Below are 24,766 nucleotides of genomic sequence, written 5' to 3'. Positions count from 1 at the left end.
CCAGGTTATCGTCCAACAGGTTTATTTGAGGTACTAGCTTTTAGAGTGTTGCTCCTTTGTCAGGTGTCTGGTAGGGCAGGACAATAAGATACAGAATTTATCGCATAAGAAAAAAGTGTCATGCAACTTAAATGATATATTGAATAAACCAAAATTGCTGTTAAGTCTTCCAAATTTTAGAATGGATTGCAGGTTTTGATTCCTTAATATATAAATCCCAGAACTTCTTTCAATTCACATTCCTAAGATAACTTTAAGGTTTTATTTTTAAGAAGTGACATCGCAGTTCAATTAATGCATTAACTGTGGGAGGTTAGCATCTGTATGTATTCCAACCTTGAGTCAGACTGGTTCTATAGAGGTTGAAATACATACTGATTCTAACCTCACACTATTGATGTATTGCCTGAGCTGAAATGTCATTGTTTTTCTTAAAACCTGAAGTCCTCTCAGGAATGTGACTTAAAAGTAGTTCTGAGATTTAACATATTAATGAATCGAAACCTGCAACCCATTCTAAAAGCTGAAAGACTTAATAGCAATCTAGGTTTGTTCAATATATCATTTCAGTTGCATGACACTGTGACCTTGTGCTAGAAATTCTGTGTCTTATGACTCTGCCCCACTTGCTACCTGATGAAGGAGCAGCGCTCTGAAAGCTAGTACCTCCAAATAAACCTGTTGGACTATAACCTGGAGTTGTTAGATTTTAGCTTGAACAAGAAAACTTTCCAGAAGTATTGAGTAGGTGACAAGTTAGGCAGTATTTCTATGTTTTTCTTTCTATTCTCTTAGAAAATAATTCCACAGTGACTCAGGATAACCAAAAGCAAAAACCACAGGCTGCATTTTACAGTTACTTGCCAGCAGATTGACAGAGGGTTCAATATTCTGCAGGTAGCCTTCCCCCATCATCCGACCTATCATTGATCATCCGAAAGTTTATAGGTAAGTCATGGGGGGGGGGGGAAGAGGAGTGAACCCTATGTAGTGCAGAAAATCCAGCAGCTTCAGTTACTCAAGTTGGTGCTGAGAAAGTGGAGATAATTTCCTTTGCAAGTCCCCTGAGCCCAAAGGAGGCAGGCTCCATCCAAACCAAAGTTGATACTTCCCATTTGCCCTCTTGAATCAGTTCTGTATCCCCCTTCCTAGCCTGGCTCAGGATACACAGGACTTACTTCTTAGTCTACATTCTTTTCATTGAGACTGCTTGTAGTGTCAGCAGTGGCCTGCATGGAATGCAAGACTGCCAGTCATTCAGGTAGCGGGGTGTTCTCTAAAGTAGCACTTCCATGATCAATGTGTCGGTCTGGGCTTACTGCAATTAACACAACTCCAAGCAATAAATTAATGCAAACAGCAGGATTGCAGCCAGGACCACCATTGAGGTGTTGAGAGAAGGGAACATGGGACCTCAAAATTAAGTCTGAGTTTAAAGTTAGAGACAAACGTAATGATGAAAAACCACCAAGGCAATGAGAAATATGTGATTCAAGTTATAAAGAGATTGGGTACATTCAACCTGTGGAGAAGTTAGTATTCTTAACAATAGTAACTTTATTCATGAAATAAGGCAAGTGAAATAGCACAGATGAACAGGTTCAAACAAACCACAATAATATTAACTGATTTTAAAAGAAGCTTACAACTAACCACTAGCAGGTTTTGGCTTTAAGTATCAATACAATCGGTTGCTGCATTTTTGCTCGCAGTAAGCCAACATTTCAAAGTAAAATCATCAAGTTAATGGAAACACACATCTGGACAGGTATCATTCAATAGCGAGGGTTAATGTTAGATCTTGTGACCTTCCGTCATCAATATTCAGCGATGAGTTTATTGAACCTAAACTCAGTCTTCAATCTCTGCCACGTCGCACTTAGCATGGAAGGTGCGCTAACCTGCTACACTATGTCCACTTGACCTCAAGCCCTGGCTTCGGCAGAATGAGAATACTGCAGTTGGGTTTTCTGTTCCTTCTGCTTCCCATGTAGCAGACGTTCTTTGCCAGAGCCCAGTCCTAACACTCAGAGCGAAACTCTACCACCTCCCGTCGGCGCAAGTGGGAGGAGCAACGGTCACATTCCGGCTCGCGCGCCCTCACGCTGCGTCATTGCGCCCGACCCCGGTACGTGCTGGCGTCAGGACGCCGAGCGAGGTCGCCGTTGGAAGGGACGCTGTCGTCGCGGCCCCGGCTCCCGAATCGTGTCGTTGTTTGCGGAGGGGGCAGGGACGGAGAAGAGAGTAGCGGACGGCAGGGGCGAGTTTGCTTTAGTAACCTAAATAGCAGCAAAAGTTGTGCCGACGGTATCCGCCATTTCAGCTCATTTGGATTTGGATTTGGATTTGGATTTGGATTTGTCCTCAGTTAAGAGGAAGGAGGAGAGATTAAGGAAAACTTGGTTCCCCGAGCTGAGCCGCTGTAGACTTGTATGTCTGTTATTTTTAATGGAAATTGTTCAAATGGAGAGAGTTAAAAAATCACAATAAATAGGAGAAGAAGCGGCAGTGGGAGCGTGAGAGCGAAGCACTGCCCTGTGAATCCTGGTTTGCCGAGGTGGAGGAGTGAGTCGGGCCGTGCCAGGCCAGGCCAGGCCGCCGAGAACCTGGCAGCGACCATGTTGGGTAAGGGGAAATTCCGGATACAATGGAGGGATCGTCAGCTTGGGGGTGGGGTGAGGAGGTTAATAGGAACACTTGGCAACCAACCTCCCTCCTTCTCAACTCTCCCAGTGTCGCAATTGTTTTAAAGCATTGATTTTGTCTGTTGCTTTATAGTTTTTTCCCCTTTTTAGTTGGAGGAGTGGTGATGGTGGGGAGCGGCGGATAGGGCAGTTTGATCCGTTCTTCAACTGTACAGATTAAAATGTTCTAAAATAGTTTAAAGAATTATAGATCTAGCAAAATGGTGATGTAACTGATTTGGAATTCGCGTTTATCTGATTCATAAAAATATAGCATAAGGATTCTGGATTTTTGCTTATCCTGGGGGAGGGTGCGAGGCCTGTTGAAGATGCCTGCAGGAGATGACATTGGAATGCCCAGTGCTAAGTAAATTGAGATTTTTTTATTTTTGCTGCCTTTAAATCATGTTCTTTAAAATGGTCGAAAAGCGAATCTGAGAAATGTTAAGTGTCATTTATGCACTCTGATTTTATTTGATCTCTTATTCTGATCGGGTCAAATCTGTCATCGTTAGTCCCGTGAAATGATGCAAGGTATTTTTATAAATTATTATACACTAGGTTGAATAATGCACAGAGAAGTCGATGGAATTTATACATTTTGTCTGCGGTGAAATTGCCGCAGCAGTCCGTGTAATTTATAATCTGAGGCTCGTTTAGTTCGTCCGCTATTATAGTTTTTTTTGGTAGTTTGTTCCATAATCTGAATCAATCAAATGGGGAAAATTTAAGTGATGAATTTACAGTGCATGTAGATTAGATCTGTACAAAACTAAAGGGGAATTCGACGTCTGGCTATCTCAGATAATTATTGACTATAACTATGCTCTATGTGCTTATGCATTTTCAGTTATCACAAGTTTGGAACGTTCAAATAAAAACCTAAATGAGCTTTTCAGTATTTACTAACAAGTGATAATGTAATTAAAATGTTTTTAAGTGCAATGGAAATTCCATTGAAATGCTTTATTATACTTTTTATTATTTGAGTGTTTAAAGGTTAATTTGGATTTGTTTTGCCTGACTGCTCTGGATCTGTTAGTTGAATAGAGGATCATATCTTCACATGTCACAGCAACATCAGATGTACGTTGAAGCAATGCAAAAAATGAACAATCAAGTTGTTAGCTGTAAAGTTTGTTCAGGGCTTGTTGCAGATTAGCTAATTTTCATGCACTTATTTATCCAATTGACATTGAATGGATGTTCGTATCTAATGACGAGTTTGTTCTTTGAGACCATCATTTTACCGAATTGTTTGCACTTTTCAGCTAATTGTCTTGTTTGTTTTAAACAGAAATTAAATTTTGAGAAGCTATGGATAAAAATAAAATTGAGGACCAAATGCATTTTCGATGAGATGGAATTGAAGTTGACTGGTCCTGAGCAGATGCACTTTGTCTGGGGTCACTACAGAATAAGAAGCACTTTCCAATGCTCTCTTGAAATGTAATGGGATGAGTGGAGAAATATGATGGCAAAAAACAAAGAACTGCGTCCCCCAACGTATAATATTAGTGTGGTGGGACTATCTGGAACAGAGAAGGAGAAAGGTACAAGTGGTGTTGGAAAGTCTTGTTTGTGCAATCGATATGTGCACCCAAAAGCTGATGATTATTACCCAGAGCATACCTCAGTACTCAGCACGATTGACTTTGGAGGCCGTGTTGTCAACAATGACCATTTTTTGTTCTGGGGTGATGTAAATCACACAAGTGAAGAAGGAACTGAATATAAAGTACAAATAATTGAACAGACTGAATTTATTGATGACCAAACTTTTCTGCCTCATCGAAGCACAAATTTACAACTATATATAAAACGAGCTGCTGCATCAAAATTGCAGTCAGCAGAGAAGTTGATGTATATTTGTACTGATCAGTTGGGTTTAGAGCAAGACTTTGAGCAAAAGCAGATGCCAGATGGAAAACTGACCATCGATGGCTTCCTCTTATGCATTGACGTAAGTAAAGGTTGCAATAGGAAATTTGATGATCAGCTTAAGTTTGTAAACAATCTTGTTGCTCAGTTGGCTAAAACAAAAAAACCTGTTGTTATAGCAGCAACAAAATGTGATGAATGTGTTGATCACTACCTACGGGAGGTGCAGGCTTTTGCAACAAATAAGAAGAATATGCCTGTAGTGGAAACGTCAGCCCGTTTTCATGTGAATGTGGATTTGTGTTTTGCTACCTTAATCCAGTTATTGGATAAGACACGGGGCAAACCGAAGATTATTCCATATCTGGACGCTTATAAGCAGCAGAGACAACTTGTTGCTTCAGCGACAGACAAGTTTGAAAAGTTAATTGTTCAGGCAGTGAAAGATTATCATTCAGAGTGGAAAGCTGTGAGTAATAAGTTGAAAAACCACCCTGATTATGAAGAGTACATAACTTTGGAGGGGTCAAAGAAGGCAAAAAATACTTTTTCTAAGCACATTGAGCAACTCAAACAGGAACATATTAAAAAGCGACGGGAAGAATATATAGCTTTATTACCAAAAGCCCTTAATGCGTTGCTTCCCGAGCTTGAAGAAATTGAGCACTTGACCTGGTCGGAAGCTCAAAGTGTTTTGGAACAAAGGTCTAACTTTCCACGCTGGTTTATTGTACTGGAAAAAACACCGTGGGATGAAACTGACCACATTGATAATATGAATGATAAAAGACTTCCTTTTGATCTGCTTAGTACATCAGAAGGAGAAAAAGTATACCACAATCATGTGCAACATTTAATTTCTGAGAGGAGAAGGATTGAAATGAAGGAGAAGTTTAAAAAACATCTTGAAAAGGTACAATTTATTACACCTGGTAAGCCCTGGGAGGAGGTTTTGTGCTTTGTCATGGACAATGAAGCATTTAAAATCATAACTGATGCTGACCGTCGAGAGGTTTATAGTAGACATCAGCAAGAAATAGTTGAAAAAGCAAAAGAAGAATTCCAAGAAATGCTTTTTGAACACTCTGAACTTTTTTATGATCTGGATCTTAATGCAACACCCAAAATGAGTGAAATCAATACTGTTCTGAGTGAAGAACCAAGGTACAGAGCTTTACAAAAGCTTGCACCGGATCGGGAATCTTTGTTACTAAAGCACATAGGATTTGTGTATCATCCAACTAAAGAAACCTGTCTAAGTAGCCAAAATTGCATGGACATTAAAGTAGAACAGTTGCTTTCTACTAATCTGATAGAGTTTGATAACAACCGGCCAAACACATATCAGGATAGTGCCAATATTGACAAACTTAACCTTGTTCTCTTGGGTCGGGATGGGCTTGCACAAGAACTAGCCAATGAGATTCGAGCTCAATGTACCGATGATGAGTACACTTTGGATGGTAAGATTTATGAACTGGACCTTCAACCAATTGATCTTAACACTTTTGTGATGTCTGGCTTAACATTGACCAATCAACCTCATGGATATTTCTGTGTCTACAACTCTACAGAGTCATTTAGTGGGTTGGCAGATTGCATAGAACGAATAAGAAGTGAAACACCCCCAAACAGGAAGGGCAGGATTATAACCAATCTTCCATTTACACTAATATTAGCAAACCAGAGAGACATTGGTTGCAAGAACTTGCCTATTTTAAAACTACAAGGGCAGCAACTTGCAAATAAGTTACAGTGTCCTTTTGTTGATGTACCTTCTGGAACCTATACTCGCAAATTTCATGAATTACAAATAAAACAAGCTCTTCGAGGACTTCTTGATGCATTGAAACACAATTTGAATATTGTTAGTCCCTTGCCCAATGATAAAGATCCATCAGAAGCTGACTTGAGAATTGTCATGTGTGCCATGTGTGGAGATCCATTTAATGTTGACATAATTCTTTCACCTTTTTTGGAATCACAGTTTTGTAGTGCTACTCAACCTGGTCACAATAACTCACTCCTTCTGGAGAAGATTATTGGTGAAAAACGCAAACGAATTCAGATTACAATACTTTCATACCACTCATCGATTTGTGTTAGGAAGGATGAGTTAGTACATGGATATATCCTAGTTTATTCAGCAAAACGAAAGGCATCCATGGCAATGCTCCGTGCATTTTTGGCCGAAGTTCAAGATGTTATTCCAGTTCAGCTTGTGGCAGTTACTGACAGTCAAGCTGACTTTTTTGAAAGTGAAGCAATTAAGGAGCTGATGACGGAGGGTGAGCATATAGCAACTGAGATATCTGCAAAGTTCACTGCTATATATTCTTTATCACAGTATCATCGGCAGACAGAAGTATTTACGCCATTCTTCAGTGATGTTCTTGAGAAGAAAAATAGCATTGAAAATTCGTATATATATGATAGCACTAGAGAATCCGCAAATGTTAGTGAAGACCTTTCTTTATCTCCTCGGGCAAGTTCTCCAGCTTATAATTATTATCCAGATTCTGAAGATGACAATGAAGCACCTCCACCTTATAGCCCTATTGGGGACGAGGTACAGTTGCTTCCATCATCAAGCGATCGTTCCAAACATCGACCAGATTTTGAAGGAACTGAGTATCCGGTTCATAGCAGTCCAGTTGTTAACCATGATAACCATAAAGTGCCTCCACCTATTAAACCTAAACCTGCTATTTTGAGGCATGATGTGAGAAAACTTGATCCAAATCTTGTAAAAACTATTGAACAGGTTATTGGTAAGAATCCAAAGAGACACAATCGTGGACCTTTTGGCTATCTGGATGATTTAGATCCATCTGATAATTATTCTGTTCCAAAAGATGCTGTATTAAAACCCAAAGTGGATGATGAAATATATTCAACTCCCCAGGACTCTAAGAATACCAAGATTGCAAGAAAGCCAAATTTGATTGGGGGAAATAATTCTCAAGGTGAGGAAGAAAATGGATTAATTGATAGATCATCAAAGCCACCAATAACACGGAAGCCTTCAAAATATAAATACAAATCTAAGACACTTTTTAGAAAGGCTAGACTATACTACAGAAGGAGAGAGCGCTTTGAGGTTAGTGATGATGAAACCGTGCCTTCTTCCTCACGAAAACCAAAGAAAGGAAAAAATCATCGCGGAAGTGAGGAAGATCCTTTACTGTCCCCAGAAAATTGTGGGAAAGCAGGCATTGATAACCCTGCTATTGCATCTGATCCAGAAGTTGATGATGTAAGGAGGCATAGAAAAGACAAGAAGCCAGCAAAACCAAAGTCACAAAAACCAAACAAAAAGGTAAGTTTTTTTTATTTATGTTTGTATTATTTGCATGCCGTTGTGTTTTTCAAATAATGATCTGACCTGATTGTTCAGATGTCTGAATCTTTGTTTTGAATTATAATTGCATTGACCCATCATTATGCATCACTTAACTTGTTTTATAAAGGAAATTTTGATGGCGTTAAGCAAAAAGTAACGAAATTGCAAAAGAAACTTGGCCTGGAGCTAAAATAAGTGCAAAATACTGCAATACTGGAAATCTGACACAAACATTGAGAACGCTCCAGAAACTTAGTAGATCTGGCTGTATCTGCTCCGATGTTGCTAGACCTGCTGAGTTTCTCTAGCATTCTCAAATGTGTAACTAAGTTATTTATCAGGAGACTATTTTCAATTTCAGGTCCAGCTGGTCCCATTTGCTGTCCTCTCGCCATGTTTCCCATGTGCTTGTCGATGTAAGCCCAGGAAGTTGCATGACATTGATTCAGATGTCAGTTTTCCAAGTATCTTGTTTTCAGTGGCTCTCTTTTGAGCTCTATTTGACTAGCTGTCTGTCTAATTTGGAATCTCTATCAACATTTGAAGTCAGTATTTTCAAAAAATAATTTGAGTTTCATTGACAAATATTTTGGAATCAAAGAAATACTTTGTATTACAAAAGTAAAGTTGATGCCATTCTGATGACTAATATACACAGTACAATGTTCTACAGATGTGATGGAAGAGAAATGGCATTTTAATTTGTGGAAATTCAGCCATCGGGTTGGGGAGGCATGGTGATAGGAAGCAGTAAATTGTCAAGAAAGGTAACTTGTGCAGAATATGCCAATTATGAACGGTTTGTAAAATCATAGTTTAGTATCTAATTGTCTCTTTCTGATCCATGTGAGCACTTTGTGCAGAAAGGTAATTGATTTAATATTTTAACTTTCTATAATGATACACAAAATGTTCAATTTGGTCATTTTATAATTATTACTCTTCAAAGGGACAGAAACCTACTTTACCGGCAAGAAGAAATTGGGACAGCAATTACTTTGGAGTGCCTCTTGAGGATGTGGTTACTCCTGATCATCCTGTACCACATTTTATTGAAAGATGTGTGGAGTACATTGAATCTACAGGTAGGACCTATATAATACGTTTGAATTCAAGTCTAACAGCATCTGCGAAATATTTTAGATTCCTTGTTTGGATACGAGGAGGATATTTTGACTACTGGCTTATTGATACGACTAAACAATTGCCCAATCTTTGCAAGAAAGCTTTTAAACTTTTTGCTTTTGACTATATATCCTGTTTCCCCTTGAAAGTTACTATTGGATCTGATATGACCTTGGCTGATGGTAATACTGTGCATGTCAGTATTTAGAATGAAACATGGCTTGATAGATCATATGTTTTAGTTTGCAGTTCAGTTATCAGGATGGTTAGTCACTGAACATGTTCACATGGGGCTGCCAATGTTCTTTAACACTGAGCCTATTTGAACCAAAGGAACAAACAAAGCTATTTGTGCCAGTGCAGAAAGATCTTTACATAATCAAGAAAAATTAAGATTCAACTTTTTTTCTGGGCGCTTTACAGATACTCCAGAAACATCTTTGCTGTTCTGAGGGCCTGGATCATATTTTGGTTTTGATAGCAGGAAACTACTATGAGCTCTCTCAACTTGGAAATTCAAACTAACAATCTAATAAACTAACAAACTGCCTTTATTTTGTGAAACTGATTTTCTGCTTGGACGAAGCTACTAGACTGAAACTAGATTCTCTTGAACTGAATTCAAGCTGCCAGTAGCCCTTGCTGTTTTGTGTTTGTTTGTCATAAAACTGAACACTGTAAACAGTTCAGCAATTAACTTCAGAGGTAGTTTTCTAAGCATTTAACTTAACTTCCAAGAAAGCTTGTGATTTATGTATTTAGTTCAATGTTCCAAACAACTTTGACTTTTTTGTGACAAAGAACTTAACATCTCAAAGCTGGAATCAAAACACATATTAAAATTTGTATTTCTAAATAATAAATACCTTTTAACACTAATCTGCTTCTGCTGCCCAATCAAACAATTCCAGATCATTATAACTAGTTGTATTTAAAAGAAATCTCATTTGCTTCCTGGTCTCTGCCAGGTTATATTCAATTTGTGCCCTCTAGTTACTGTCCCATCTACCAGTTTCTTCATCCTTACACTCCTCATAATTTTGCATCTGTGTATTTAATCTCCCCTTTGCAGCTACTTGGAGGATGATAATCTCAGTTTCTCTAACCTCCCGATATAATTGAAGCTCAGTATCACTGTAGTAAATCTCTCTAGTCTCAAAAACAACCCAATGCTATTATTCTCTACTTTCTGTCCCTTTGCCAACTTTTATAGCTGTGTTCCCTTTGCTCTTTTAATCATGTCAACTTAAATTTTATTAAGACATTTATTTTGTAGCACTTCATTAAACACCTTGTCAAAAGTCCATAGATGGAAAACTTCCAATGAAAAGATATCCTCATGCTATCAGGAAACAGTTTTTACTTGTTTGTTTTTTGATGCACTCAAATTGTTTTTTTGTATTTTAAATTATGCTGTGATGCAGTACAAGATGTTGATACTGTGGAACAAATTATCCCTTGCGTTTTCTTGGTTAATTTCGTAAAATGAGCATTATCCAAGACATTTTAGTGTACGGTGACAATCATGGATGGAAGGAAGCTGTCTTGTGGTGTTAAGGTTGTGGTGTTGGAGCTCATTATGATTTTGCTTATTGTTGTGTTGTCAGTTTTGCGATACTATGATTTTCCAGTTAATAATTGTGCTGATGTAATTAGCTCAAGTGTTATGCCAGTGAAAGCTTTTCTTACTCTTCAAAATCAAGTTAATTTGATGCATGGCACAGCAGGTTTCCATTTGCTTGATTAATTATTAAATGATTATGACTATTGTGATTGCTTTGTGCTAAATTATTGCAGATTTATAAGTAATTCTAATTATTCTGTCTTCTATGGAACTTTTTCAAGGATTCCTAGAAACTAGAGTTGTAACATCACAGAAGCAAGTTGTTTAACCCATCATGTCTGCGCTGGCCCTCCAAATAACCAACACACTTGATGTCATTCCCTCATCTTCTCTCCATAACTGTGCATCTTTCTTTTCAAAAAATAATCCCATTTCCTCTTATGTGCCTTAACTGAACCTGCTTTCACATCATTCCAAATCTTCATTAGCTTTATCCTTTTTCTCCTTTGCTTTTTTTGGCCAGTGACCTTAAACTCTGTTCTTGATTTTTCTGCCACTGGGAATAGCTTTTTCCCATCTACTTTGCCCAGAACTCTCAATATTCTGAATATCTTCATCAAATTTTCGGTCACCTTTCTCTTCTCCAAGGAGAACTGTCTCAACTTTTCCACATAATTGAAGTTCCTTATTCCTGGAACTGATTTTGTGTATTTTTTTGCACTCTTTCTGATGTTATCACATCTTTCCTGAGGTGTGGTGCCCAGCACTAGATGCAGTGCTGCAGTTGAAGTAATGTTTTATTCAAGTTAAGCATAACCTCCTTGCTCCAGATACATGGAAGCATCACCACTACAAGACTATCATTCAAACTACTCATTATCCTTATTTGGACCATAGGAGCATAAAAACATGGTTCTCATGATTCACAATGCTTCCTAGTTTAGCAGTGTCAACAAATATTGACTGTTGGCCTTGTGTGCAAAGATCAATCTTGTTAATATATATCAGGAAAAGCAAGGGACCCAACAAAGACCCCTGAGAATCAAAAAAGAGGAATTCCCATTCAGCACCTTGTGTCTGCGCTGCTATTCAATTAGATCGTGTCAAATGATCTGTTTCAGTGCTATTTTCTTGTGGTAGTCCCATATCCATTGATGTCATCAGTATGTCAAAATCCATTGGTCGCTGTCTTGAGTATACTTAATCACTAAGCTTCCACAGTCTTCTGGGGTGGAGAATTGCAAAGATTTGCCATCCTCTGAATGAAGGAAATTCTTTTCATCTCCAGTCAAGCACAGACAAATGGGGCTTGTTTAGTTTGCGAAACCTGGTCAGTATAGACCAGTTGGACTGAAGGGTCTACTTGTGTGCTGTATCTATAAGCCCTAAATTTTGAAGCTATGTTCCCTGTATCTAGACTCCCCAACTAAAGGAAACATCCTTTCAGTGTACACCCTGGCTGTTCCATTAAGAACTTTGTAAGTTTAATTAAGATCAGCTCTCATTCTTAATTCTTAAATATAGGCCCAATCTCCCTATTCTGTCAGAGGACAATCCTGTCATTCCAAGAATTAGTCTGAGGAACCTCTCTGTACTCCCTTTGTCGCAAGTTTATCTTACCTTTGTAATGAGATTAAAAGCTACACTTAATGTTGCAGGTACAGTGTCACCAAAGTTAGATAGAATATAAATAAGTTAACGTTACTCGTGTGCTTGAATGCTGTTGCGTGAATGCCAATAGAGCATTCACCATCCTAACCATTTGCCACACTGGCATCACCCAGTTCACTTTGGACATCAGTACTTTGACATTGAAGAATTACTGTGCGTTTTTGTTCCCGCCAAGTAGAGAAGTACACTTTTTCTATGTTATCTTCCATCTACTTATGGAGCCTGTCTAAATCCCCTTGAAATCTCTCATTCCTCCTCACAACTAATAATCCTATCTGGTTTTATGAATGTATTACATTTGGCCCCCACGTTCACATCATTGGCGCCCAAGTACTGATTGCTCACCCACTAATTATAGTCTACTAACGTAAAGAACAAACTGTTTAATTCTACTGTTTTCTGTGCATTAATCAAGCCATAATCCACCTTTTACAAAAAGTGCTAGCTAAATAGATTCTGCCATCCCTCTCTTCAGCCCTGCAACATTTTCTTTAACGAATACTGTCTTCCGCTTATTCCTTCCTAACTCTGTAGAGCATATGGCAATCTGTGCCTGTCATGGGCCAATGTTATTTACCACATTATGTTCATTCACATACTTGCACAGTAATCCTAATTTGAGCTTTATTATATTTGCCATTTCGATTCGTATGCCAGTCTAATGCTATGTTTCTCTCCCAATATCCTAGTGGTTTCTTCAATATTGCGTTGTGGTTCCCACTTTGCTGAATTAGTTTAAATATAATCCACACCAAAAAAATCCTAGTTACAGTTCAAGGAACTCAGTCCTGGCCTATACATAGTCCATTACCATGAGAGCCAGTCCCAGTACTCCAGGAGTCTAAAACAATCTCCGAAGCACCAACTTTTCTGCAGGCTTCATATTATCCTTTTTGTTTTTTCCCCATTGCACAAGTAGCTGGGAATAATCTGGAGATGAATACTTTTGAGGTCCAAGTTTGCTAATTTCCTACTTAACCTTGTAAACGCTGGTTGCAGCATTGCACCTTCTTTTCTATGCATGTTGCAAGTACCAATGTTATCATCAATTGCGAGTTGTTCCCCTCTGTCTTCATAATAACAATGTTGACTCTGGCAGGAGGGGACAGTGCAGCATCCTGGTCACGTATGGTGTATGTCTATGGTCACAGAAATGTCTACTTCCATATCATCTTTCACTGTTGCGCCACTCAACCTTGTGTCTCCCTGCACAACCAACCCCTAATTGAAGACTGAATACTGGTTGGAGAGTGGGATGCATTCAGGGGGCTCGGACACTGTCCACCTGTTTATTCCTGACTGCCTCATGTTACCTATCCGTTCTGTCTCTATTATTTGGCTTTGTTAGCTAGTGTTATTGACCCATCCATAATTGCCCCTGAGATGGTGGTCATGAACTGCTTTTTTCGAACTGCTAACATCTGTTTGGTGTGGGTACAACAACAGCACTGTTGAGGAGAGAATTCTAGGATGTTGATAAGTGGCAGTAAAAGAATAGTGATATATTTTCAAGTCAGGATGGCAAGTGACTTTGAGAGCAGTTTGTAGGTGATGGCATTTCCATCTATTTGGTGCCCTTATCCTTGCAGATGGTAGTATTTGGGGGTTTTAAAGGTTTTGGTGAAGGAACCTTGCTAAATTTCTGCAGTGCAACTTTGAATTTGGTAGACAGTGCTGCGACTGTACAACCTGGGGTATTCTGGGTGAAGGTAGTAGGCTGAGACCCCTGCAGGACAAGTGACAAAAGGGAGAAGAGGGCAGCAAAAGAGAATGAGAGGTTGAAAAGGAGAGAAAGAGGAGTGGGGAGAGGGGATTGCAGAAGTGGAGAGAGTGGCTGTGAAGAGGTGAAAGGGTATAAAGGAATGAAAAGGAGCTGTAAATGGGAGCAAGCAGTTTAAAATTTTTCAGCAAAGAAATACTCAGTTAACCGGGAATCTAGAAAACTGGAAGTCACTAAGGTAATGAATTCCTTAGCTTAAGGCTGCAGATGTTCATGAGATAATATAGGAAATAAGTAGTGGAAGGCAATGCAATGAACAATTTGCAACCGGATAACAACATAGACCACGTTTATTTCTCCGAGATTTGCACTTGTGTATTATTATCACATCTCAAAGTGTTTCACATACAGTGAACTACTTGAGATGCAGTTACACTATTAGCAACAATCATGCAAACAATTAGCTTTGATCTTCCCACTGCAATAGGTGAGTTTTAAGGTGATGGATTTCGATATGCAGACGTGTGTTTTAAGAAAAAGCTTGCTGCAATCTTATGCTTGCTGTGACAATTTAAATACTGCAGTTTTGAGAAATTAATGTTTTCCTTGTGTAAATGGCTTTAGGTTTAACGAAAGGTTGGGTTTAGAGGGATATGGCCCAAACGCAGACAAAGGGATTAGTTTAGTTTGTGAAACGTCCTCGACGTGGGTGAGTTGGACTGAAGAGTTTTTTTTCCTTACTGTATGACTTTATGTTGATGAAGGGAATGCATATTTGTGGATGTGGTGCCAATTGAGCTGTTTTGTCCTGGATAGGCTTTTTGACTGTTCTGGAACTGCACTCATCCAGACAAATGGAGATTATTCCATTACAAGTCCTGACTTATGCTTTGCGTGCTCCTAAACTGCATGGTGATCACTCATTTAATGTGCTATCTATGAGGCTGTCAATCTCATGATGGGCGAGAGTGGCCCAAGCTGTTGCTTACCTTCTGAGCCTAGATTCCAAGTTGCAACTGACAGCATTTCCTGCTCAGATGGTTATCCAATAAATAGAAACAACCTGGAATTCCCACACAGCATGGGATGTGCACTTGGGGATTACAGCAGCCTTATCATTATGATTTGATAATAAGGTTTATTCCTAATAAATCTTACTGCTGCTAATAAACCTTCCTATTATTAATAAGGTAACAAATTGACTGACTTGTAATCTGATTTAAATTCTTAATTTCTCAGCTCCAAATTTGAAACACTGAACCCACCTTGTGTTAGAAACAAAGTACTCACTAACCAATCATGTACTCAGTTTACTGTGATGTCACATTTTAATATTCTTCAGAAACTCGCGATGTATGTGCCTCTGTCTCTACTTCTGTCTTCCTCCCACCTTTCGCTCTTACCCCTTCCCCCCCCTCGCTCTTCCCCCTTGCCCCCCTTGCTCTTCCCCCTCCCCACCTCGCTCTTTCCCCCCTCCCCTCTCGCTGGTCTTGTAGAGAATTTTATTCTCCCTTTCCTATGCGTGCATTTATCCCAAAGGTCTCACAAGACCTCCCCCTATAACAGTTTCTTCTATCCCCACTGTTATCACTTATTCCATTGGTCTCTTACACACACTTGCTCCTTTTTCTATCCATGTTGTGCTCTTGCCAGCTCTGCTGGACTGATGATGATTCAGTTAAGACTTGTCTCCCGTCCAACAAAGACTGAAAGGATGAGCTGTTCAGAGCTGCAGTTGGTATTTAATGTCAAGAAAATAAATATTGTTTTTATTTTGATCAAGGTAGCATTACAAATTACTGTATTTATGAAAATAAGATGGTGTCTGCTCTTACAGAGGGGAAGGAAATTTTCTCGGGTATACTGCATTCATTCCCATCATTTCTAGTAATTTTTAACTATGCACTGTAATTATCAATTCAAAGATACACTTACTTTGGAATATTGCTGTCTGAATGCATTTCAAATATATAAATATGCCGTGAATATGAACAACTAAGAAACAAATCTCTCTGCCCCTCTCCTCTCATCCCACACTCTTTCCTCCGCAATCTGCCCTGTCTCATCCCTCCTCTTCCCCCTCCTCTTGCCCTTGTTTATTCACCAATCCTCCTCCCTCCAAACTTCTGTATCCATCTTATTTTACCTCATCTGAAAATGTACTGGTGAGGCTTGTCTGCACCAGTTGAATAGTGTTCACTTGACATCTTTAGCCTCATTGATTTAAATTGACTCCTAATGTCTCCATGTCATAAATTTTAATAAATCATCTCATGTCTGAAGCTCTTTAAAGTCCTTTTAAGGAGTTGGCCAGCTTAGTGCACATGGATGGTTATGCTGTTAGATAGCTTGGTATAATTTTATGCAGAAGAATTGGGTGTTAGTTTGGGCTTTAGCCTTCTTTGCAAATTGTTCTTTGCAAATCCTGCCTTCACATTGGTAATGATTGACATTGTATTGTGTGACACTGTCACCATACTGAATGGGACAGACTTCAAACAGATTTGGCAGCTCAAGACTGGGCATCCATGAGGGACTGTGGCCATCTGCAGCAGCAGCAGAATTGTTCTGCAACTTCATAACCAAGCAAATCCTCTACTCCATTACCATCAAGCTAGGGGATCAAACCTGCTTCAGTGTAGGAGGGTATTTCAGGACAGCATCCAGCACACCTAAACATAATCTTTTGGCTTGAAGCTGCAGAACAGGATTATTTGTCAACCAAATAGCACATGCAGCAGTGATAGACAGAGCTTAGCAATTCCACAACCAATGGACCAAATATAACCTCTGCAGTTCTGCCATATCCAGATGTGAATGTTGATGAAAATCAAGCAACTCACGAGACGAGGAGGTTCCAAAGATATCAATGATCCACAATAAAGGGAGAGCCCAGTATGTCAGTGCACAGTGTAAGGCTGATGCATTTGCAACAATCTTCAGCCCAAGTGCTGAGTGAATGCATTCTCTAGAGGTTGCTTGCATAACAGATGCTAGTCTAAAACTAATTCATTTCACTCCATGTGACATCAAGTGGAGGGTTCAAGGCACTGAATACTGCAAAAGCTATGGTCCTTAACAACATTCTGGGAATAGTATTGAAAACTTGTGCTCCAGAACTTGCTGCACTCTGACAAGTAGCCCACATATGTCTGATATACAGGAAAAAAACCAGGACAAATCTGACCTGGCCAAGTACCTCCCCATCAATCTACTTACCTTCCAACAGGTTACTAGTGATTGAATCATCAACAATGCTATCAAGCAGCACCAACTCACTGATGTCCAGTTTGGATCTTTCCAGGACCCCTCAACTCCTGCCCACAATATTCATTGATGTATAGGCTAGGTAGATTAGCCATAGGAGGTGCAAGGTTGCAGGGATAGGGTGAGATGCTCTTCAGAGGGTCAATGTGGACTTAATGGGCCGAGTGAACTGTTTTCATGCTGTGGGGATTCCACAAGGACAATGAAACCTGCTTGATTGGTAGCACAATGACAAGCATCCATTCTCTGCTTTACTGATACTGAGTAGCAGCAGTGTGTACTCTCTACAAGATGCATTGCTGAAATTCTCCCAAGATGCTTTGCCAGCCCCTTCCAAACCTGCAACTACTTGGAAATACAAGGGCAGCAGATAGATGGGAAAGTGCCATCTGCAAGTTCTCTCCCATGCCACTGGCCATTCTGACTTGAAAATATATTGTCGTTCCTTCACTGTCGCTGGGTCAAAATCCGAGAATTCCCTTCTAATGGTATTGTGGGCCTGCCTTCGGCACGTGGACTGCAGCAGTTCAAAAGGAAGCCCACCATCGCCTTCATAAGGGCAACTAGCAATGGACAACACTCACTTCCCATGAGTGAGTCAATAAAATGTCCTTTGTTAGTAATCACAATATAATATAGAATTGTTTTATTGGATGAGCTTGGTCTTCCTTGTTTTTCAGCTTTCCCTTGGAACATCAATGCAAAATGCTTTGTAGTTTCCCCGTTTTAAAATTGAACCATCAAGTTATTTAATTATATTTTTGTCAAAACCAAAATGGCTTTGTGCTATATGGATTCATTTACTAAATTATTTACATTTCCTTTTCTAATAAGGAACCAGAAATTAACAAGAGTAGAATCTTTTGGACTGGAAGAGAATATGTGAATTCGATTTTGTGTTCCAATGTTCATTTCAGGCTGAGTTGCTGGCACTTCCAAAACTTAATTTCAGAATTTTGGTATTTGATTTGTAATATAATGTTGTTATAGTACATGCACACTAATGAGTTAAGCCAGTTTTAGATTATTTCTTAAAAGGTATGCAAGTGCTAAATGTTAATGGTTTTAGTAAACAGGAATCCCATCCTCTCGGCATTCAACTTTGGTTGTGTGAACCAGAATTGCCAAACACCATTACACTATGATTTCAGTTTCAGACTTTGTGCAAATCTATCAGTTGCTGAGTATTCCACAAGAAGGTTGTCAGTCTGCTATTGAAGCTGTTGACTTACCCTTTTAATGTTGTTGTAAAGCAGAAGCCACTTTTTTGGTGATGTTATAAGTATGGAGACACACTTGAAGTTGTTAAGGGAAATTTAGCCATTGTCATGGTGTACTCTGATTGTTTCAGTTTCAGCCTTTGGAAGTTGAGCTTTTGGCTACTAAAATTATTTGAACTTTTATAGACTAGATTTCTTTCTCAGTTGCTTTTTCTTTCTCTACCTTGAATATACACACATACAATTTGAATATGTTGGAGAATTATAGTTTTCAGGGCAGGTTGCAGAAGTTTTACATGAATTCATAGCAGCAATACTAGCCTCTTCAGAGTCACATTTATGGTTCATGCCTTCTGATTAGGGAACTAATCGAAAGACAATTATTATTGAAATCTTGTGAAATGGTTCAAAATTCACAAAGAGTTGACTTTTATATGAAACTTTGTTCATTTGCAATAATCGATAAACTAGATCCATTTTTATTTGTGGGATGTAGACTTCGCTAGCTGGGCTAACATTAGTTGCCCATTCCTATTTGCCTTGGAGAAGTTGGTGATGAGCTGTCTTCTTAAACTGCTGCAGCCTTAGGATATCGAGGCATCCACAGTGCTGTCAGGATGGGAGTTCCATGATTTTGACTTGGCAACAGTGAAGGAATGACAATGTACTTCCAATTAGGATGGTGTGTGGCTGAAATGGAAACTTGCAGGTGCTGGCACACCAGTACATCTATTGATCTTGTCCTCATCGGTATAGGTTGTGGATTTGGAAAGTACAGTTGGAAGGTCTTCAGTGAGTGGCAACAGTATATATTGTGGATGATGTGCTCTACTGTCAGTGGGGAAGAGAGTGAATTTTGAATCTGGTGAACTGGGTGACAATCAAGCAATTGCTTTGTTCATGACGATATCATGCTTCATTAGTGTTGCTAAAGCTGAGGCCAACTTTATAAGTGAAGTGAAGTTACATTCTTGGCTTGTGCCTTGTAGATGGTGGACAGGCATTGCAGAGACAGCAGGTGAGTTAATTGTAGCGGAATTCTTAGTATGTGATCTGCTTTTGTAACAGTATTTGTATGGCTGGTCAGTGGTAATCCCCAAGATTTTGATGGTGGTGGATTCAGTGATGAATAATACCATTGAATTTCAAGGGTTGATGGTTAGATTCTGCCTTGTTGGAAATGGCCAAGGCACTTGTGTGAATGTTTCTTGCTATTTAATAGCCTAATCCTAGATAGTAAGGTCTTGTTTCAAAGAGACATTGAGATTTCCTCAGTTTCCAAATCTTTCAAATGGTGTAGTCATCAATAAACATCTCAACTTCTGACTTAATGGAGCAAAGGTCATTGATGAAACCACTTAAGGGGCTCTTTGGCATATGCTGTCAAATGCTGCCTTGATGTCAAGGGCTTTACTGCCATCTCACTACTGGACTTCAACATTTTTGTCCAATTTTGAACCAAAAACGTAACGAAGCAGACATTTAGTGGAATTCAAATTTGGTTTCAGTGAACATGTTATTCCTTTGTAAGTTTTTAAGTACTGCTTGGAAGCACTGTTGACAGCCTTTTCCATCACTTTACTGATGATCAAACAAAAGTAAACTGGTAGAGTAGTAATTGTCTGAGTTGGGTTTGAGTTTTTTTGCACAGGATGTACCAATGCAATTTTCCACATGGTTCGGTGGAAGCCAGAATTGTAGTTTTGATAGGGGCGTGACTTGGAGCATATGGCTTCAGTATTATTGCTAGAATGTTGTCAGAGCTGGGCGACATCAGGACTGCAAAGTTCAGATCTGGTTATGTGATAACTTAGCCTTGTCTATTGTTCCTGCTCATTTTTGTGGAATTCAAATTTTACTATCTGCCATGTGGGTGTCTGAACCTGTGTCCCCTGAATGTTAGCTTGTGGTTCTGGATTACTAGTCCAATGAGGTTATCACAACACGACAACTTCCCCCAGGTTTTTGTAGTGTTGTGATCATCACATTGCCCAAACACACACACAAAATTCACTGTTCTAAATTCATGTAGAAATATTATCTGTTCAGAATATTACATTGCAATATTTTTACCATGTTGCTGCTTAAATGGTCTACCCACAAGATTCATCTGTTGGTATTGATGATTTTTTCTGTTTCATTTGACTGGTAGGATCCACTTGTTAAGTAAAGTTGGTAGCTTGAGAATTTAAACTTTGAGATATTCCATTAAACAAAGAAGGCATTGTGCTGCTTCAGGCGTGAAATGAGCCAAACCACAACCAAAAGAAGTGCAAGTGATTGTACAGTTACAATCTTGCATTCCAAAGATAAGATGCTGAAAATAAAATCACTCTTCTGTTCTCTTAAGTGGATAATGCAAACATGTTAGATTGGATAAAACTTTCTCTTGTCTGTCCAGTCTTGTCTCACCATTATGACACCTTGTAAATCACACTATATTTATTCCTTACCTACCTAAAACAGTGTGTTCTTCTGAGAGAGGTGAAAAAACAGCCCAGTTTGAGGAAATCAAAACTGGGAATCTCTAACTTCTTCAGGCAACCTAACTTTGGTACGCTGTTCCAGCAAGAAGTTGGTCCATGCAATGAAAACTTTCATTAAATTGCTTTAATTTAGTAGTCTGTTCCAGACAAACATCACTTTCTGTGAATTAACCTAGACCTGCCTTGTAAAACTTAAAATTGTTATCCTTAGTACTTCCAAGCATTGGAACAAACTGTCAATTTGGGTTCAGTCTGTTCAATTCATCATCGACCTCCAAACTAGGATCAGGAGTAAGCCATTTAGCCCTTTGAGCCTGCATTGCCATTCAATATGATCAATGCTGATCATCCTTTTCAGTATTCAGTTCTGTCTTTCATCCCATATACTTTGTTTTCTTTAGTCCTAAGAATTGTCTGTGCCTCCTTGAAAATGGAAATGCTTTGGCCTCAATTGCTTTCTGTGGCACAATTCCAGATGCTCACCACTGGGTGATGAAATTCCTCCTCATCGCAGTCTTAAATGCTGTATTCCATATCCTTAGATTGTGACCCATGGTTCTGAACTTATTGGTCACGGGGAACATCCTGTGCTTATTGTATCAGAATTTTATTGTCCTATCAGAATTTTATAGGTCACTGAGATCATTCCTCATTCTTCTAAACTCCAGTAAATGTAACCCTAAATGATCCAATCTCTTCAAATCTCAGACCTGCAATCCCAGGAATCAGTCTGGCAAACCTTTGTTGCACTCTCTCCATCGTCAGAATTACCTTCCTCAGACTTGAAAGGGTTCAGAAAACATTTGCAAGGATGTTGTCAGGGTTCGAGGGTTTGAATTATAGGGAGAGGCTGAATAGACTGTGGCTATAGGCTGAGGGGTGATTCTTACAGAGGTTTATAAAATCATGAGGGGAATGGATAGGGTAAATAGACAAGGTCTTTGCCTTGGGGTGGGGGAGTCCAGAACGAAAGGGCATAGGTTTAAGGTGAGAGAGGAAAGAGATAAAAGAGACTTAAGGGGCAACTTTTTCAAGCACAGGACGGCGCGTGTATGGAATGAGCTGCCAGAGGAAGTGGAGGAGGCTGATACAATTAAAACATTTAAAAGGCATCTGAATAGTATATTAACAGGAACGGTTTAGAGGGATGGGGGCCGTATGCTGGAAAATGGGGGTAGTGTACAGATTTATTCAGGACGTCTGGTCGACACGGATGAGTTTCTGTGCTGTATATATCTGACACTATAAGGAAACCAAAACTGCACATGGTATTCGTGGTGTATTTCATCAATGTCCTGCAGAACTGCAGCAAGACAGCCTTGCTCCTGTATTGAAATCATCTCCCTATGAAGGCCAAAATACAATTGCCACCATCACCATCTGCTGAAACTGCACACCTACTTCCAGCGACTTGCGTACAACAACATCCAGGTCCCCTTGCCCGATTTATTGCCATTCAGGTAATAATCTGCCTTTCTGTTTTTGTTGCCAAAGTGGATAACCTCACATTTATGCCATGTGTTTGGCCACTCACTGAACTTGTCGAAATCACACTGAAGCATTTCTGTATTCTCACAGTTTGCCCTTTGTCATCTGCAGATTTGGTGACATGACAAATAGTTCCCTTATCTAAATGTTAATTTATTTTAAGTAATTGGGGTACAAGTATTGATCCCTGGGGTACTTCACTAGTTACTGCTTCCTCTCAGACAATGACACTTCCATTCCTACTCCTTGTTTCCTCTCTGCAACCCAGTTCTCTATTGATAGAATAGAATCATAGAACCCCTACAGTGCAGAGAGGGGCCATTTGGCCAATCAAGTAGCACTGACCCTCTGAAGAGCATCCCACCTGGTGCAGCCATCCCCATGGGGCAGATACCTGCAGAGCCCTCATGAGGGTTGCCTCTGAACCAGGCAGCAAGGAGGGGATCATATCCAAAACCATGTCAGTACACTACACCTAATCCCATGTGCATTATATTTACACTTTTTGTGTAAAAAGCTACAGATTACTTTTTTTTAATAATATATTTTTATTAAGAAAAAATAGATTTTTAAATATTACAACAAATACAAAACAATGCAATTCAAAACAGTACAAACATAGTACAAAACTAAACCCAAATAATAAAAACAAATTCCCCAACCCACCCTCCTCTACGAATGTATAAACATATATCGAGAAGTATAAAATTTTTCAAAAACATAAACTAGCTATTTAAGTAAATAAATAAATAACAACAAACAAATAAATAGTAATAACTCAGCCCAGCCAAACAAAACACTCATACATTCACAGTTCCTCCTCCCTGGATATTGGACTCATGAAACACAATTGTTACGGCTATATAAAAACCCTTGTTAGTGTGGCAGATAAATCTGTGTCCAGGTATTTCAAAAAGGCTTGCCATGTCTTGTAAAAATTCTCAGTTTTGTGGTGTACCATATTTGTGAGAAAATCTAGGGGAATATGCTCCATAACAATCTTCCGCCAGCCTGACAGCCTGGGGGTTTTTCGGATATCCAACCTAGCAAGATATTCTTCCTTGCACAGAATGTAAGAATATTGAAAAGCTTTTCTTATGCGTGTCTGCAGGAAATACAATGGGTATGCCCAAAAGGAGAGAAATAGGGTTCTTCTCCACCCTTACACCTAAAATCCTCTCCATTACACCCGCCACAGCGCTCCAATATGTTTGAAGCCTGTCACAAGACCAAAGACAATGGGTAAGTGTACCCGTGCAGACCTTGCACTTGGGACGTGCTGAAGATACCCCTGGTTTAAATTTTGACAAATGGTCTGGGGCTAAGTGGACCCTGTGAAGAATCTTCAACTGTGAAACATGGGACCTATTGTAAATTGATATCTTCCTTGCATTCTCCCAAATATCCTCCCATGCCTCTGAAGAGACTTCAACACTCAGCTCTCTTTCCCACATCTTGCAGAGTCAATCAGACTCATCTGAGGTGGCACCCAATTGGTGATATAAAGTACTGACAGAGAGTGTACTCTTAGCCCTTAGTACCCCTCTTTCTGTGTCCGATTTGTAGGGATCAGTTAAACGTGTGTTTTTTTGAATAAAATCCCTAACTTGAAAAAAACGAACGAGATCTCTATTAGGTAACTCGTACTTCCGTACTAACTGATCGAAGGACATCATTACATCTCCCTCAAATAAAACATCCATGCAAGATACACCCCTAGCTGCCCAACGTTTAAATCCTGAATCTATCATACCCGGTTGAAAACCCAGCATACCCACTAAAGGTGTAAACAAAGATGTTTTGCCAATATTACCTTCCCTCTGCCGAATTGCCCTCTATGCTTTAACAGTATTGATGACTGTTGGGTTATGGCAATATTCCCTTACTGTCCTCGCTTTGTCTAAAAACAGCAAACTGGTAAGGGGGCACCTTGCCTGGGAGGCTTTGATATCTAGCCATATTGAAAGAGGGTCCCCACAAACCCAATTACTCACGTAAGTCAAAAGCGAGATTAATTGGTAATTTTTAATGTCCGGAAGATCTATTCCCCCCAATCTGTGAGGCAACTGCAGTTTGGCTAATTTAATGAGGTGCCAGATAAAGGAGCTGAACCAACCTTTCAGTCTCCTGAGTGTTTGTTTATTGAAAATCAGGGGGAGCATTTGCATAGGGTATAGCAAATGAGGGAGAATATTCATCTTAATAAGCACTATCTGACCCAATCACTAGTCTGGAAGTGCCTCCCATCTTTGGAGATTTTGTTTAATTTTTTCAAATAACTTAATAAAATTGGCTTTGAACAGCCAATCCAGAACTG

General features: G+C 39.4%; 1 protein-coding gene across 3 annotated transcripts in view; it reads left to right on the top strand.

Annotated features, from left to right (window-relative positions):
- Nucleotides 1-2,143: 2,143 nt before the first annotated feature.
- Nucleotides 2,144-24,766, top strand: part of arhgap5 (Rho GTPase activating protein 5) — an 80,734-nt gene continuing 58,111 nt past the window's right edge. Inside the window, exons 1-3 of one of the 3 annotated variants that reach the window (XM_072568966.1) lie at nt 2,144-2,625; nt 3,982-7,884; nt 8,858-8,993. In XM_072568966.1, coding sequence (XP_072425067.1) covers nt 4,156-7,884; nt 8,858-8,993 — 3,865 coding nt within the window. In that variant the 5' untranslated portion in view covers nt 2,144-2,625; nt 3,982-4,155. Of the gene's footprint in view, nt 2,626-2,879; nt 3,052-3,981; nt 7,885-8,857; nt 8,994-24,766 lie in introns of those variants that run through there. The other 2 variants (XM_072568968.1, XM_072568969.1) reach the window with 2 other exon arrangements.

Source organism: Chiloscyllium punctatum, chromosome 4, assembly GCF_047496795.1.
Source record: "Chiloscyllium punctatum isolate Juve2018m chromosome 4, sChiPun1.3, whole genome shotgun sequence".
NCBI classification, from domain to species: Eukaryota; Metazoa; Chordata; class Chondrichthyes; order Orectolobiformes; family Hemiscylliidae; genus Chiloscyllium; species Chiloscyllium punctatum.
Note: the sequence above shows the minus strand (reverse complement) of the source record. Positions and strands in the feature narration are given on the sequence as shown.